The sequence below is a fragment of the Strix aluco genome, chromosome 6, assembly GCF_031877795.1.
Source record: "Strix aluco isolate bStrAlu1 chromosome 6, bStrAlu1.hap1, whole genome shotgun sequence".
NCBI classification, from domain to species: Eukaryota; Metazoa; Chordata; class Aves; order Strigiformes; family Strigidae; genus Strix; species Strix aluco.
In genome coordinates, this window is record NC_133936.1 from 13,801,541 (window position 1) to 13,819,462 (window position 17,922).

Below are 17,922 nucleotides of genomic sequence, written 5' to 3' on the forward strand. Positions count from 1 at the left end.
AGCCATGGTGGCGTGAACTTGCTCTGCTCCATGGACAGCACAAGGAGGAGCCTGGCCCACGAAGACTCTTAGCAGCACTGGAAGCAAACATCACAGTCTAATCCTGGTCTCCAGCCTCAGGACTCATAGCCTGTTTGTGGCTGATGTACGTACAGAGATGGGCTTCCCTCAAGGAGCAGATCTCTGGAGGAAAATACTGAGTTTAACTTGTTAATATTGCACTGCAGGAGAATGATGTATGATGCTTGACATTGCATGGATTGTGTTGAAAGCCAGTCTTGAAAATATGAGAGAGGTTTCCACCATTGACTATATTTCATCAGCATTAGGTAAAGTCAGGGTCAAAATTAGGTGCAGTATTATGCAACACAGGATGAAAGTTGGAGAAAATTGTTTTCCACCGCTACTCCTAAGGACTGTATTTCATTACTCACCTCTGTAGATTCAGTCAAAATACTTGTTTAAAAAGCAGGGTCTTTCATCTTTAATCCAATCAAGTAGGTATCAATTTGCTCAAATTCAGCTGCATGCACACAGCAAAAAAAGAAAAAAGCAAACAAGAATGAAAGGAGCTCTTGCTTTCGGACACGTACAACCCAAATATGTGTAGAACCTGTGGAAGAGCAGTATACCCCCACTGAAAGTCTGTTATTTAACTGACTTAGGGACTGGAACATAACGCTGCATCTGAAGTATCTCAGAAGTGTATGTAAATATAGCTCTGCTACCACTAATAGTGAACTTAAAAGTTTGCGATTATTTAAATGATGTAATCTAGTGTATTTCAAAATTTAATTGAAAGGAACAATTTACATTGTACTGTAGAGTAACATAAAAGGTTTTAATAATTATGTTTCAATGACTTTAGGTGGGTATTTTTTTAAATATCTGTATTCTGGAGTAGATATTTCGTTTAGTGTGGGTGGCATTCAGGTGAACAATGTGCCTAATGCCTATTCTTTGGATCCCCTGAACAGAATTCAGGGGCTACTCCTAAGGAAACTGGGAGAACGGTGCAAGCCTGCTACCCTAAGTCTCACTAGGCAACAGACTGGCACAAAATCTTATGCTCTGGCCACAGTCCTGCCTGGGCAGGTCAGGCCCCAGCGCACCAGATGCGAGAGCCGAAACTGAGGCCACAAAGTGCTCCCCCATAAAGTCCAGCCTCTCTCAGTTCCTCAGTAAGGGAATGACTCGGAGCGGAACAATGGTAAAAAGGCAAACAGGGTTTAACCTTTTCAGCCTGACATTACCACAGACCGCTGCCTTGCGATTACAAGATCAGCAAAATGTCACGCTGTGACTTACACAGCAAAGGCCAGATTACAGCCCTAGAGGCTAAACTAAAAGAGCCTGAATTTTGGTCGGTGGATCTCAGAGGACAGCCTGTAAATGTTCTTTGAGCCCCCCAGGGTAAAGGCAAAGCCAGTCAGTATTATTCCCTACCACCAGAATATTTCTGTTACAGGCATTTATTTTACAGAAAGATTCACACCAGCATATTTGTGTATTTCTCCAGAGTTCAACCAGCATCAGCGAGTGCACAAACCAAGGTGGACAGAGGCTACCTTCACGCAGGTAGCCCTAGTCTTGCACTGACCCAACGCCTGAGCAGGCCTCCAAACTGTACCCAGTGCTTTGTCCTCGTGCCACAGCTGCCGGGGCTTGTTACACTGCTCCAGGCACTGAGGCAGACACCAGCAGCGAGACATGCACGTCCTGGATGTATTTGCTCTTCATCTGCACCATCCACTGTTCTAGTGCTTCAATTTGTCCATGAGGAAATGGGAGGTTTTGCATCATTTGGTGGCTTTACAAACACGTCCCGGGGACGCGAGGGTGGCAGCACACAGCTGAGAGCTGTAGTGAGCGGTCACTGGCAAAAGGCTGTGGGGGCAGGAGCCTGACTCCCTCAGGTGAACTGGAATTCCCTCCAGCTATTTCTAGTTGTTAAGTAAATTAATTGTTCCCCCAAAATACACACTGAACAGCCAGGGAAGAGCACGAGGCATTGCTTTTAGTTCGTGGTTTGTTTCTCAAGTAGATGAATGCCTAAGCAGAGCAGCTGCTGGAGGAAGACCATGACAGATCTGCATCCAGGAGCCTTCAAGCCCCCTTCACCTAACATGCAAAAAGCAACAGCTTGTAGCACCTTTGTTTTCTCTCCCAGGATCAAAATGGCACATCCACCATCTCTTCAGTACCTGCGTGGCAGTTTTGGTAAGGGAAGGCATACGTACAGTAAGCCTAACTAATAGCTTAATTATCCAAACAGAGTGGCTTTCACAGCCACAGAAAACTGCTGCTTTCTGGAAAGTTTTCAATTACTTTCCAGCACAATGATTTTCTGCACATCAATTCATGCTCAAAACCAGACATGGGCTGTTTGTATAGTCCTATCTTTAAATCAAGGTACCTTCAGTCACCCTGGCTGCTCAAAAGGTTAGAGAACAATAAGTATATGTAAAAGCTCTGATATTTAGCATCAATCTTGCATTTGGGTGATTGTTCAATTTGTCAGATTCAGGGTTTTTCTAGGTATCAGAGGAAACACCTGCCTGCCAGGCTTCTAGTAAAAATGGCCTATTTCCTCTGAACCAGGCAAACTCTCCCCAAAAGAAGGTTCATAAATAATTGCTGGGTGTTAAGTTACGAGCAGGACGTGTACTTGGTGCTGTAGCCCTGGCCTAAAAAACCTGCGGCCAGGGAACAGAACAAGCTCTTTGATCTGGGACAGCCTGCTATGGAGGCGACAGCCCGATTGTGGAACCTGTTGGACTAGACAGAGGGGCGCTTCCAATGTTATTTATCTTTTGTGCATCCGGTGTGTACTCAGCTGCTCCTGCCTTTAAATTACAGGTGTTGAAAGGGAACACGAGCACAGAACAACCTCCGTGGCCCCGTGAGAGCTCCCACTGCAGGGTGAGCCTGCACAGGAAGGGTGAGGAGTGTCGGCACACTGACAAGGCAGTAGGTTTCCATAATTCTCGGGCACCTTTCTGAACTGGATGGTCCCTCACCCGGGAAGTTCCAGGTCTTTCAATATCACATGTACACATCTTACTTGGCAGCTCTGGAGATTAGTTGTGCTGTATTTTTCCATTTCTGATTAACCACCCTGACAAAATGCTATTATAACCCAGGGTTGTCTGCAAGCCAAGAAAGCAATTATTTGTTCCAAACTGGCCGTCCTAGTGCTCTGTAATATTTTTATGCCTCTCATTGTCATGATTGACAATACTAAGATTACTTTTCAAAACAACTACTCACTGAACTTACCCAGCTAGTACAAGCAGACCTCTCTGGAAGTACCGTGTTAGAGGAAAAAAGAGAAAGTTGATTACGCCCTTGATTTATCAGAATTCATAAATGGCCTTTAACAAGAATTCAGAATGAGTCTTACTGGTCATTTACCAGGAAAACAACAACAAAAAGGCAGCCTTCATCATAGAGTCCATGTAGTTTTGAGCTCAGAAGGCAGACACAGAAGACAAAGCACTGGATTGAGAGGCCCCTGTGAGATCAGGTCCCAAGGAAAGAAGGAATAGCTGCTTTAAGAGTCAGCAAGCTGGGTGGGAAAGCCTGAAAAAAACACAGGGAGATGAAGAGCAGATACTTTAGAGGGGAGAGACTTCTGCTTTAGTGAATGGAGATCTTCTCTTTTGTGGTGTTCTCGTACATTCCTGGTTGTCCTTAACAGAAGCGAGGATGGGGAAGGGGCATTCAGTGTGGGTCTCCGCTATATGATCAAGAACACATCTGAAGTGGAGCACCAGCTTTGGTCTGGCAGCAAGAAGCTATTGTAGCTGTCACTGGAGATTGACCTCAGCACATCCCAAATCCTGAAAAAAGCCCTGAGATCATCTCAGATCTGCTGCCTTGGGAACTTCAGTCATTCAGTGCACATGAATCTATTATGAATCTAAATTCCCAGGAAGGCAGATCTCCAGCAGGAGATTCTCGTGAATCTTACACTCTTGCTTGTCGCTGACATGCTCAGAGAGAAGATATTTCAAATCTTCTAGCAGCATGTCAAAGAGAGCCCTTCAGGGCTCATGGATGAGGCAGCTGTAGTAACTCTCCTTTCGTGATGTCAGCCATGTCTCCTCTTAAATTCATGCAAGGGAACCAGGTGAGATTCGGCGGGAATTAGGCTGACATTCTCCAACTTGAAATTGGAAAAACCTGGAACCAAAAGCAATGGAGGAAACTGTCCTCCTGCTGGAGATCAGATAAATATTCAAAGATCTCACTGTCATTGTTGAGTGACCTTCTGTCACTACAGCGGAATATGATGGAGCAAAAAGTCTTACTGATCAGGCAAAGGAACTGTGTTATCTCTCACAGAGGCTGCTGCAGAATATCAGTATGACTGGAGACAGGTACAAGCAATTAAAAAAAACCCTAAAGTTTTGACAGTAACACTGCATACCCCAAAAACTTCAGGCAAGCCCCAAGGGCGCTCATTAGAACAGAAGACATCTCCCTCAGGAAGCTGAAGGTGTTCCCCTGAGGGAAACCTTTCTACAACACAGATGGAAAAGCCGAGTGACAGGAACATAGAGGGTCCTCTTCAACGGAGAGTGAAGAGCCCTGATGAGGAACTGGAACACAGGCAGAGCACCCTCCAGCACGGGTCTCTGCCCAGGCTTGACCAGAGGCAGTTACACAGCTGGAGAGGGTTGAAAAGGTGGCATTAGGCTCTAGATCCATTAGCAGGGATGAATGTAATGATAGTTTGCAACTCTCCAGCTCAAATCCTGCCCCTGTGAGATCTCCACCAGTGCAGGCCTGGCATCCCTGAGAAACGATCTCAGCTGCAGGCAAGAAGACCCAGACTGCAAACAGCCCTCCCAGGGAAGGTGTCCTGCATAGGAGCAGGCAAAGGAACCCTTTGTTTCAGTGGCAGTGGAGCCCCAGGTGGGTTTGATCTCTTCCCTCCTAGTGCAGGAACCTCCCTTGCAGTGCCAGAGTCACATCCGTGGCAGCACCCGCATCAAACATCTCTGGGTGATGTGGGGAGGGCAGCAGGGGAGAGTGGGAAGCCTGGAGGGTCACGAGAAAGTCCAGAGCAGATCCCATGACTGATGCCTGGGGTAACCAAAGCATGCAAAGAGCACAAGGCCTGTATAGCCCTGGACCGTTTCACAGGGGCTGAAATTTCAGGCTTTTCCTTCCCTTTAGGCTTTTTGCAGTCCCTGTTGAAGTCTCCAATGGGCTGTGGTGGTTGTCAGACCTCACAGAAGCCTGTGGGAGCTGCACAGGGCCGCAGCGCAGACCCAGAGGCAGCCAGGCAGAGCAGGATGGGAGCAGGGCTCAGGCTCTCCCATTTTCCCCAACAGAGCAGGTTAGACATTTGTATGCCCACAGCGTGAACGGGCAGATGAACAAGTGTTCTGACAAGGAGTTTATTCCCCCTTTTTTCAAGAAAGGGCTGGTTCTTGGACAGTGGTTTTCCCCTGGGGCAGGGCCAGCCTCCAGTGATGGCAAACCAGTGCAAGCCAGAAGTGCCGCAGGGTGAAGAGACAACGAACAGGCAGAGAAACCTGCAAAGAGATACACTTCAGGTCATTCATACCTGACCCACAGCCTGCGTACAGGAGATATGTAACGCTCTGTTTGATGACAGTCCCTGAATTCAGCAGGCAGGAGGCTCTCTGAACAGCCCCTACGCACACTTCAGTACAGTTGCACTGCAGCATCCAGCGACAGACAATACTTTAATGAGGGAAGATGGGCTGCTGCTGAGTAACGGGTCAGTACCCACGCACAGACCCCAGGAGTCATCCATGTTCACTCTGCTCTCCTTAATTGCCTCGGTGTGTAATGACCTTACTGGCTGAAAAACACGAGTGAGGCTCTATAGCACAGCAGTCATTACTTCACAGTAAAATGAAGGCAAATTATTTACCCAAAGAGAAAATCTTTGGCAATCCTAACAAAATGGGAAGCAGATAAATTACTTCAAGAAAAATCAGTTTACTACATAGCATTACAGCCCAGTGAACACTTAAAGCTGGCATGGCAGGCAGGGGGAGAGGCCTCCCTCCCCACAGCGGCACAGCATGCATGGGACTGTGCGGTGAACAGAGTGGGAGCAAACACTGCTGAAAAATAAAGGTTGTTCCTGGAGCCAGTTCACTGCACGAAGACGTGTGCTGGCACCAGAAAAAGGCAGTCTGGAGGTGATAAGGTGTCCTTTAACAAGTGCCAGTTTAAAGAGGTGGCTGGACTCTGGCTGCAGTTAATCAATTCCAGGAGACAGACCCCAAGGTCCACTCTGCATCCCGTGCCACGGAGCTCTGTTCGCCCCTATTTCCCCAAATGGTTTCAGGTCAGCACCTTCATTGATCTGCAGGGGTTGAACAGGCAGTGCTATAAATAAAGAGCAGTTAATCAACTATTTAAGTGCCCTTTTTACTGAAATAAAGAAAACCCACAGAAAGACGTCAAGATGGGGAAAAAAACCCCAAACCAGTGAGCGAATACAAAGAAGAGCCAGGAGAGCACTCCCTGGAACACCCTCCAGGCTGAAGTGGCTCACAACAGCCGTGCTGGCTGTTGAGTCAGACTCTCCAGCACTCCTGCGCTGACTCACTCCCCTCCCAGCTGCCAGCGCACGCTGCGCCGTCCATTCAGTGCCAAGAGGAGTTATTTGTTCAGAGTTCAAGCGCATCTGATTCATCATGAGCCATCAAGCTTCTGCAGTCCTCAGAGCTCCATCTCGCGCTGCCATTCGCCGCTGGCTGACCTGCTCCTGCTACCCCTGCGAAAGGGAAGGGTCAGAGAAGAGAGACCCCCTCCCCCAACTCAAGTCCTTCTGGGACTTCCCTTCTTCCCTCTGCTCCCAGCTCTGGGACAGAAGCACAACTTATCTTTTAGGACCAGAGCAATGTTCAGATTCACAACCAAGGCCGCAAGGTCCTACAGGCTACCTCTGTGCAGAGGAAGCCACAAAAAGCACGTCCCTGGCTTTCCCTGCTGCAGCCTAGGCAGAAAGCCTGCAGTTTTCTCTTCCCTTCCCCAGACCTGGCTTGGGAACACACTATGCAGCCTGGCTCTTGCAAATGATGCTTTTCCAGAGGAAGATGCTAGGCTTGCCAAAACCTAGGAACGGGAAAGAATGAGGTGTTTGCTCAACACCCTCCAGGAACACGCTGGAGTGTCTTTCTCAGGCACTTGCTCTTCACAGAGCCTTGGGCAGAAGGATCCCACTCCTTGCAGACTTTGTAAACCCTAAGTAAGAGACTTGCTCTTCCAGTTGTCCCTCCTGCAGTATCTGCACCTCTGTGCAGTGCTGTTGTATCTCCACCAGCTCTTGGAAACTATGCAAGGTGCAAGGGCTGGCAGATCTAGGATCTACTGAGAAGCAGTGTTAGGCACATGGGATCCCACGTCAGGAAGCAGACCTGCTGCATGACCAAACGCAACCGGAGCACCTGGGACACAAGCCAGCGCAAAGCCTGAACACCTGCCCTGCAACCAGAAACCTGCCCTGCCACATGGCCTCACGTCCCAGTCCTGCATGCCAGCAGTCCTCCAACCCGAGGGACACCAGACCGACGCTCAGGAAACACCTTTCTCTAATTCCCCTGCTCCCACGCACTTCCTGTGTGACCTTGGTCCGCAGGGCTGCATCTCGGAGCCTTAGGGTGTTGTTTCACAAGTCTCTGGTTTTGGCAGTAGAACTGGCTTAAGCTCCTTCCTTCTTCCCACCTCCACAAGGTTAAAAGCAAGAAAGCAGCAGTGACACAGGGCAAGAACAAAGAACTACTTGGAAAGCTGGTCTCCTTGCCACCAGGCTCAGGAAGTTACACCCTCATTTTCTTCAGCTGTGACAGAGGGATATTACCATCTCCCTGCGTGATGTGACATACGATACAAAGGATGAGGACAAACATGAAAGATTATGAGATGCTCTGAAGATGAACCTTGACACATCTTGTATTCAGTAATTATAAACTCCTCCATACCTCTCCTGCTTTACTTGGTGAAATCGGTCAAAACTAAAAATAAAAAAAAAGCGCCCATGAAATCTGTTCGCAGCTTGACTTCGGCTCCACTCCCCTGCAGGTAAGAGTGAACTGAACAGTGTACAGCCAAACTGAGGAATTCTCTTGTTGTCCAAGTACAGCTCAAGGCTGAACTTACATTATGGTATTTCAGAGTAGGCTCTGAGGAAGGGAAGCAAATAACAACAGATAATCAGACAACAGGCAGAGTTACCAAATGGCCAAAATCAAAGAACAGCTTTTATTGGCCAAAATAACCGAGAAATCATTTTTGTCCAGTAGACAAAACGAAATCCCAACTGAAACAGTGGTAAATCTTTGCTAACAAAATGAAACACTAATAAACCCCATAAACTTGACTGTTTGTGTTCATCCTCTGGCAATATTCCTCCTCCTAAAGAAGGTTGTTTTTTCTCCTTAACCCTTCTGCACCACCAGAAGTAGGAGAAGGATGGCAAAACCCAGTCCTGTAGGACAAGAGAAACACGCACTGGGAGGTACGAGTCTGTCCACTTACACAAATGAAAGAGGCTGTTGGTCTTTGCAAACATCTTACATGCAGAGTATCTGAAACTAGTAATTTCCCCTTTTCTGAAGGTATAAACATTTTACTACATGAAGTACAGTTTTGGTGTGGTTTTTTTTTTTAAATCCCAGGACACAGGTACAGTTGTGGCCCATATAGGTGGTTAAAACTCAGACGCTACCTGCAGTTTATCAGTTAACACTGCTCTATTCAGAAACCTTGGTAGTTAAAAAAAAAAAATTGGTTATACCAATTTCTCAAGGCAAACGATCATATTAAAACTCAGCATTTACTCATATCAGTAAACCAAATATCAGCCAGTAAAAGCAGATGTTTGAGAAAACCTTGCTCTCCCTGGTAACAGAAGTCTTGGAGGAAAGGAAAAAAATGAAAGAAAGAAAGAAAGAAAAAGATGTGCCCGGGTGCAGTACACCAGTTCCAGTGGAGAAATTCTCAGGAATATTTTCATCAATTTCTCAGTTAAGCTGGATACATTATCAGAAGCCATTTAAAAAGATCTGGTTAATAAACAGTTATGGAAATCTGTTCAACTTACTGATATAGGTGAAAACTTAAGAAATAAAAAGGCAAAAAAAATCAGTGTCTTAAAAAAATGTATAATATTTACACATTGTGTTTTCTAGAAGATCACATGTATCTGCACTGAGTTGCGTGCTGTGCACACGTCTTTAAAGGTGTGTGAGCAGAGACAGCTGAAGCACATCACTGCCAGAGCAGTGAGGCAACACTACAGAACTATCGAGAACTTCAGCTCGTGGGAGTTACTGACTATTGCTGCGGTGCACAGAACGTGGCACCGTGTGTTTTGACAGAGGAATTCCACTGGAAATGAGAGCCTCCTGCCCTAATCTAGACATGATTTTACAAAACATTTTGAGATCTAACACCCATACTACACCTTTTGTAAGAAAATAGAGAGCAACTTTCAGCTGCAGTTCTTCTAAACTACTGTAGGAAGGCTTTGCTAGCATACTTCCTAGATTGGCAACCATCTGAGGTAATCAATGATGCTGTTAAAATGAGCATCCTTCATTTCTCTTCACCCTCACCAACTGTTGCCTCCTTATTGAGTCCTCTGATCGACAAGTCGTAAACCACTTCCTCAATTTTCTTGACATCGTATTTCAGGCCATCGTAACGTTTCCTCAGGGAGTCATTCTTCAGGTTGAGGAGACGGAAACCAGAATCCAGCTCGTTGATAAAAGTTGAGATGCGGAGAGGCCGAGAATAGTCACCAGCCGTGACGCTGTTCACTGCCAGTCTGGCCTAGAGAGGAACACGCGCAGGAGAACATCAGCAGAGGAACCCACCCAAATCACGTCACTATTCCCATCAGTTACTTCAAATGGAGCAGTTTTGTTCCACGCAGTCAGATTATTTATAGGTCTACCTTTTTGTTGACCACAACCCTGGATTTTCAATCAAGTGACTAGTTTAAATCTTAAAATATCGGTGAGGAACAGCTCTGGCATACAGAGAGGCAGTTTACTAGAAGTTCAGATCAAGGTGTTGTGTTTTCTAAGTTTCCTAAGTTGTCCCTGGAAGTTATGATACACATTACTTTTTTGTTGTTTTAGGTCAGCTTCAATCCAAATATACGCATGAATATCTTCCTTACCAGCTCACTGGCGAGAGTTAATACACCAGAAAGATAGTCTTCGATGTCCAGGTGAAAGCCCCGCTCTCGATCAGCTTCAACTAAGACGAAAAACAGAGCGGTAATCAGGTGGTACTGAACATGAGCAAAACCAGTGAGCTGAAATTGCATTTGTTTACTGGAGCTAATTTGAAATATCAAATTTATGAGATATTATTACAAAATAAAAGTCAGCCTTTTCCTGTATGTGATGCAATTACTGCCTCTTCTCAGCATTTTGATTTAGCATCGCATACATCCTCAACTGGATGTGCAACAGGTTATAACTGATCCAACAGAATAACTGAATTTACATCAATATACAGGAAAGGGGTCTGTAGTCGTTTTTTAGAAAAATATTTTCCTGGTTTTTCTTTTTTCCCAAATCATTTCCTCCGGGAGGACACAACTCCCTTATAGCATAAGAATTTAATGTGTTTTCCACACTTTTTAAACATCAAAAGCACAAAGTGAGAAAAATAAGCTCTCATCTTCGTATTACTCTTTGGTAGATTTACACCATTTGAATGACTAATCTTCACTGATGAAGAACTTACTAATGAATAAATACTTTTGTTCACATTAGGTTTGCCGATTTTCACCTTCTAAAAGTATTTGTTGTTTATATAATGAAGTCAAATAACATATAAATTTTGGAAGCTGTTTCTTCAAAAGAAACGAAGTTCTGCTGTTTCCCTGTACCTCTGAAAGCTGCAATGTCTAAAAATGTCACAAGCTTTTTCTATGCAGTTACAAAATTAACTTACTCCCAAGTATTTCTGCAACAGCTTCTCGGGTCACTAATGTTTCTGACTCCAAGTAGACTACAAATGCTGCCAGAAACACCAACCGCTGAAGCACAAACCTCCAGTGCTCATGAAATCTGTTGAAGAAAGCACCAAGTCAAAGTATAAGTAAGTAACATCTATTACTGGACTGTTAGGCACCAAGCATACATTAGGTATACATTATATTTTCCACCCTTACACATAGCACTTTGCAGTATTTCTGGCTTATCAATGACACGAGCTTAAAGTCATCTCCTCGGTACTCCAGAACTTCACCCCCAGGATTAACTGGACACCAGCATTTTGCTCACACCTCTCACACACCTACTCAGTTCGCGGAGTTCTTCAGGTTGCTGTGCCCACAAGACAACCAGAGCTTTCCCTCCCATCTTCCCTCAGCAGATTGGAGCTAACAAGATGGAGCTAGACACTGTCCCCTTCTGGCAGCAACAAAACACAGAGGTGACAGCTTCATTCAGTACCTGCAGTATCAAACAGCCATTTCATGACAGATTTAGAGCTGTTTTCACAAATGCCCCAAACCTAAGAACTGAAATTAATGGAGCAGCAAATGCTCTGCGCCCAGAAAAAAGGGCAGCTTCAACTTTCCTTTTTCTTTTTTAAACACATTTCTAGAAAAATAATTAAATACTGGATATTTTTAGTGAAAACTTACAAAGAGAGTGTTTGAGCAAAAGCATTTTGTACCTATGGTAATAAAATCCTCACACTTATCTACCATGATTTACTTCTCAAACAGAAAGAAGCATTTGGCCCATAAACCTTTACATGATTCTTCCAAAGTAATGATGCCAAATATGCCCAGGCAATTCCCATATGCATGTCTGGCTGTGTGTGATCCCACACACCTGTAATACTGGTCAGTGGGAAACTTGGTCTTCAGAGATTCCAGCTGTGTTCTCACGGTACCAAAGTGTTCACGAGCCTTCTGACATTTCTTTGGTACTGAAAAAGAAACAGCACAACATTCAGTACTTGACGGAGAATGGGGTTTGGTAAACAGAGAGCCTTCTAGCGCAGGCAACGCTATTGATGTTCCTTTGTGGTCCAAGATAGTCTACTGACCTTTGAATCCTCTAAGAAATACTCATTGTTGTAGCATGAGTCACACAGGTAGAGGAGATACTCCTGAGTTCTAGGCTGTCTAATCTGCTCTAGTCCTGTTTTCAACTTGAGCCGTGATGCCCCATTGTTATTTAAGAATCCCTGCTAATCATGACTAATTACTGTTGCTACAAAACTTATGTCATGGATGAAGAACCCATTCTGTAATGGGCACTGACAGAAGAAAACACTGGAAAGGTCATGCAGCCTACAGCCCAGGAGGCGAGGGGGGATGCAAACGGACAGAGGCAGGAACGGAGGAACACAGAGTCGATGTGGTGTTTGTCTATGGAATGAGCCGACGAGCAAAGGAGCCTGGTGATGCGCTGAGCTGGGCAACAAACAAGCAATGCCGAAGGAGAGATGTCGAGTGGAGATGGGGAACGGCTGAAAAAGGCATAGTGTAAGGGCAAACAGACCTCATCTGAGGTAGCAGGGGGGGAATTTCGTTTGAGGGTCTGTAAATGTGGAAGAGCTGAGCCTATGGGAACAGATGCTGGGGAGTGAGGCAGAGCGCCAGCAAGAGCAGCGACACGGTTAAAGCCCCATGCTGCAAACCCACACAGCGCTCTGGAGTGGCAGGGCCACGCGTGGCACCACAGGAGGAAGGACGCAGCAGAGATCAGGCGTGAGCTGATACCGAGACATTTTTAGTCTTCGCTGTGTGGATGGAGTAAGAGGAAGGGGCAGCTAGCTGGGTTGTACAGGTGTTCTAAAAAGAGAAACAAGATGTTCTGGAGAGAACCCTAATGCAGGGGTTTAGAAAAAGCAGCAACCACCAGATCACAAACAACTGAAGAGCACTGCACACAGCTGGCCCCAAAGAAAGCACATACACCCAGCAGCACAGCCAAATCACTCATACAACCAAAGGAAGAATGACTTTTCCTTCTCCATTTTAAAATCTTATATTAATTTATTATTGATCAGTTAGGTTAGATGAGGTACAACATCTCTTCAGGAAACGACATTTCCTGCTTTCAAGCGATGTATCTGAAGAAACTGGGTTTCAGCCTGTCCAACATATGTTATACCTCTGCAGAGAAGTGGTCTCTTGTTTCCGTACCACCCACGAGTTACAGCCACACTGCACCCGCAGTACCAGAGCTTGACAGAACTAATCAAACCAGTACTTCTTAACTGCAGCCGTCTCACAAATCCTGGTCACGACCCAAGGAAGGCAGAAGATCAACCTCAAAGGCTCTCCTGCATCCTGACATATAGAAACTAGGATTACTGGAGTTAATTAAGGATTATTTATTCTTTATCCATAGAACCGAAATCTGAAAACTGATTTAATTTTAATCAAACAAGCCCTACTAAGAGTCACTTAAGTGTGTCTGAAAAAGTTCTTTCAATTAATAAAACATAATTTCTGTTAAAAAAAATAAAGGGGCACTTAAAAATAAAAGCTTCAGAAAGCAGAAGGTGAAAATGCTCTATGTGGCAGCCAGAAGTAAAGAAATACAAGAAGGTCACTGACAGCTGCCTTTTGAACACTGTCCTCAAACTCCAGTGTCTGCCTCAGTTGTGTAAGCCGCCACGTGGCAGCTGGGGACAGAATAAGGAATAAATTTTTATTTTGGTTTCTGCCTAAGAAACTTGTGACAAAAATAAACAATCTTTACTGTAAAGTTTCAGACAACAGTGCCTAACAATACACACATAACCTCCCAACTGCAAACTATCCTCATGCATCCTTGGATATCACCACTGACGTTTGGCTAAACTTGACACTATGTGCTTCACGAGCAAAGATGCACTTAATTGACTTTCAGCCTCTGAAGACCCTACCTGTTGCTCAGACTCTAACAGCAGGCTCTGAACAGCTTTCTGAGCCGTTCTCAAACTCCATTGTGGGCAGGGAGCAGAGGGAGCTGAGAGATCCTCTAATCCTGTTCCGTAGGCTGCTGGCCTGAGGCTCTGCTGGTTTTTCTTCCCTTCCCCACAGCTGAAGAGAGGCTATGACTGAAAGTGCTTATCCCACAGCTAAATAGTCTTGTGGTCGGTGCAGGGCGAGACCACAGAGAAGCCGGCAGCTTGAAACAGCTGTTGTCTGTGGGTAGGTGGCTGCCCCACAGTAAGCGAGGTTAGATGAAACACTCAATGAAAACAGGATTAACCAAGAGATATTTTAAGTCCCTGGAGAATAGAGGAAAGGCACTGTGCAAGGTAACATCGGAATGGAAGGGTACAGGCTCTTTAGGAAGGACAGGCAGGGGAGGTGAGGAGGGGGTGTCACCCTCTGTCAATGACCAGCTGGGGTGCGTGGAGCTCCGCCTGGGGATGGATGAGGAACCAATCCAGAGCTTATGGGTCAGGATTAAAGGGAGGACAGGGACAGGTGATGTTATATGGGGGTCTGCTACAGGCCACCTGACCAGGAAGGCTGAGCAGACAAGGTCCTCTATAGACAGATAGGAACAGCCTCACATTCACAAGCCCTGGTCCTCATGGGGGACTTCAACCAGCCCAATATCTGCCGGAGAGAGAAGCACATGAGCAATTCAGGAGGTTCCTGGAATGCACTGATGATAACTTCCTTCTCCAAGTGACAGAGGATCCAATGAGGAGAGGTGATATGCTGGACCTTGTTCTCACCAACAAGGAGGGGCTGGTGGGGAGTGTGAAGCTTAAGGGCAGCCTTGGCTGCAGTGACCATGAAATGGTGGAGTTCAAGATCCTTAGAGCAGTGAGGAGGGTGCACAGTGAGCTCACTGCCCTGGACTTTGGGAGAGCTGACTTCGGCCTCTTCAGGGATCTGCTTGGTAGAGTAGCATGGGATAAAGCCCTGGAGGGAAGTGGGGCCCAAGAAAGCTGGCTAATATTCAAGGATCACCTCCTCCAAGCTCAGGAGTGATGCGTTCCATGAAAGAGGAAGTCAGGCAAAAATGCCAGGAGGCCTGCATGGATGAACAAGGAGCTCCTGGACAAACTCAAACACCAAAAGGAAGCCTGCAGAGGGTGGAAGCAAAGACAGGTAGCCTGGGAGGAATACAGAGAGACTGTCTGAGCAGCCAGCGAACAGGTTAGGAAGGCCAAAGCCTGATAGAATTAAATCTGCCCAGGCAAGGGCAACAAGAAAAGCTTCTATAGGTACGTTGGTGATAAAAGGAAGACCAGGGAAAATGTAGACCCTCTCCAAAAGGAAACGGGAGACCTGGTTACCCAGGACATGGAGAAGGCTGAGATACTCAATGACTTTTTTGCCTCAGTCTTCACCGCCTATTGTAGGAGAAGATCAGGGTCGAGACCATCTAAGGAACCTGAAGGTGCACAATTCCATGGGACCTGATGAGATGCAATGCCACCCTTCATCTGCCAGATTCTAGTTTCCTAGTAAAAATGTGGTACTGACTCAACAAACGAGATGCTGTAGTAAGCCAAACAGCCATTTAAGTGCACAACACTTCAGAACTACAACCATTGCCAAATAGAACTCTAGTCTAAATATGTGACATCTGACAAATACTATTTATCCCCCTAATAATTCTTCTCTTAATCAACATTATATTTTCCGCTGTAAACCTTTACTAATCTAAACCTTTATTGACTTACTTGATTATGCCTAGAATTGATGACAAACTGACAGGTCTATTATCATGAGTTAACTCCTAACCTACTAAGCACGCCTTCCTTATCTTTGATATTACAAGAATTTATAAGATGAGCTTTTTTTCTTTTTTTTTTTTTTTTAAAAAAAAGCCCTTTAAACTATTCCAAATCTCTTCTCAGATTCTGCAAGTGCCTGGACCAGCTCTCTCCCTGAATTAAAAAAAATCAAATGAAAATACACTGAGCCAGACACAGTCTCTACTATTAAATACTGGAAAGCAACGCCTGAAGTTGATACCCACACAAAACAACTGTCACAACATCCACAGGTTTACTCAGCTTAGAAGAATGAGTGTATGCTTGTGTAATTTGCTCCAAATTGGTAAATTAACCAATTAGCAGTTCTAATTTTTAGCACTGCCAGATTTCCTAAGTAGGTGGAAGTTGTACCTGCCAGCAGAGATCAAACCTCAGGTGTGGCACATACTCTCTCAGAGGCCTGAGAAATCCCAGGCCTCCAGCTCAAGTGTGCTAGTGAACGTCATCAGGCTGATAACCACCAGGCAGCTCTGCAGATGAATAAAACAGCACCTGGTGAGGTTTCTTCTATTCACCTTCCGAGGGTAGCCTGACAGATCTCTCCCCTTCCCAAACTCCTCTCAAGAGTTTCCAGGAAAATCAGAATGGTTGATTCTTCTCAGGAGATATTAATTGATGTGAAAAAATAGCTTTTAAGTCACATATTTAAGGGAAAAAACCTGTTTATTCTAGTAGCTTCACCAGTAAGTCTAAAAATGGGGATGGGGGAACAGAAAAAGCATACTTGGCATCTATGTGCTGTAGCACTGTTCTCATGCCCTGGAGGAAATGGGTTGGCCCAGAAACATTACACCAAACATCTTAAATTTGGACTGAAAGTGAGGAGCCAGGCTAGCTACAACCCAAACCTCAAAAACAGCAGAACAATTCCAGCTGTCACTCAAACATGCATCAAAGACAGCTCCTGCTCTATCAGCCTTTGCAATTTCCTTTTATATTTTGGAACATTAAGCAGATTTTATATTCATGCACACACAGAGTCAGTCTTAAACAAACCAGACTAAAGTGCCCCCCTCCCACACCATCCTGAACTCTCTCCAGAACATCACAACTTTCTGGGGGGTAGGGTGAACAGATGAGAAAGGAGATACAGAGGCCCTACAGGTCATGTTAGATTCAGCAGAATATAAAACTCAACGTGCATGTCACCTAGTGGGGCATGTGTGAGGCAATTCAACAACCCAGAAAACGAGCAGCTATAAAAAGAACACGCTCTTCTGCACCGAGACAGTGAAACACCAAGCTAGTAAGGGGAGAAAAGAAAAGAACGGTGTTTCCTGAGAATGAATGGCAGCTTTTCTGCTTATCTGGCTTGACACCTCCCAGCCGCTCGCCTCGCCTTCAGCAGCCTCTGAGAAGTCCACGCAGCACACCCCAGGAGCGCCCACACGCGACCGAAACACGGAAAAGGGGCGCCCGTGGCAGAGGAACCCGCGTACCCCGGGGGGTACTTCCCGCCCCTCCTCCAAAAGGCTTTTCCCGGCTCCCCCGGGGCAGGCGGCCGTGCGGGACTCACTGTCCTGGAAGCCGGCTCCCTGGTGCACGCCCTGCAGCAGCGTGAGGATCTCCCGAGCCGTCTGCTCCAGCGCCTGCACCACCTTCCGGATCTCCTGTGGACACAGGGCGCCGTCAGGCAAGGCACCGCGGGCACCGGGCACCACGCCCCCCTCCCGGCCCCGGCCCCGGCCCCGTGCCCACCTCCCGGATGTCCTGGTCAGCGGTGAGGACGCCTTGCAGCGCAATGAACATGTCGCTCACCGACATGGTGCCTGCCGCCGCCTCCCGCCTCGGAGGCCTCCCGCGAGCGCAGAGGGCCTTCTGTGTCGCCGACGCGGGGGCTGCCCCTCGCAGTGCCTGACCGCGTCGCGCCGGGCTGCCCCGCGCAGTGCCTGAGCGGCCGGAGGAGCCGGGAGCTGGCGGAGGGGGCGGCGCGGGCGGGTGGGGGCCGGGGGTGTCCGTGTTTCCGCGCCCCTCCCGAGGCGGGGGCCCAGGGAGGCCGCCGCCCCGCCGGGCACGCGCGAGGGCCCCGCTGCCCGGTGACGGCGCCGCGTTGCTACGCGACGCCGTGCGGGTGGGGGCGGCCGGCAGCGCCGTGCGCCGTTGCTAGGAGACAGCGCCCCGCTGCTCCGCGCCTGCGCGCCCAGGCCGTCGCGCGACCCC

At 46.9% G+C, this 17,922-nt stretch overlaps 1 protein-coding gene across 2 annotated transcripts; it reads right to left on the reverse strand.

The window, feature by feature from the left end:
- Positions 1-437: 437 nt before the first annotated feature.
- On the reverse strand, positions 438-17,749 carry TSN (translin). 2 transcript variants are annotated; one of them, XM_074828764.1, is made up of 7 exons: positions 17,461-17,745; positions 17,279-17,372; positions 11,853-11,949; positions 10,963-11,078; positions 10,178-10,257; positions 9,609-9,825; positions 438-523 (listed from the first exon to the last, which is right to left on the reverse strand). In XM_074828764.1, exons 1-7 carry the CDS (start codon positions 17,524-17,526, stop codon positions 462-464), a joined length of 732 nt encoding a protein of 243 aa, XP_074684865.1. In that variant the 5' UTR covers positions 17,527-17,745; the 3' UTR covers positions 438-461. The 2 variants fall into 2 exon arrangements, with proteins under 2 accessions (XP_074684865.1, XP_074684864.1); XM_074828763.1 differs by lacking the exon at positions 438-523 and adding an exon at positions 5,377-8,174 and having other exon boundaries at positions 17,461-17,749.
- Between the last annotated feature and the right edge of the window lie 173 nt (positions 17,750-17,922).

Bases quoted from the DNA above. Each gene is read 5' to 3' on its own strand.
- TSN (XM_074828763.1), bottom strand. From the start codon at position 17,526: ATGTCGGTGAGCGACATGTTCATTGCGCTGCAAGGCGTCCTCACCGCT. The intron at 17,373-17,460 runs GTGGGCACGGGG...CTGTGTCCACAG, and splicing joins CTGACCAGGACATCCGGGAG to GAGATCCGGAAGGTGGTGCA. The intron at 8,175-9,608 runs GTGAGGGTGAAG...TCCCTTCCTCAG, and splicing joins CAATAAGGAGGCAACAGTTG to AGCCTACTCTGAAATACCAT.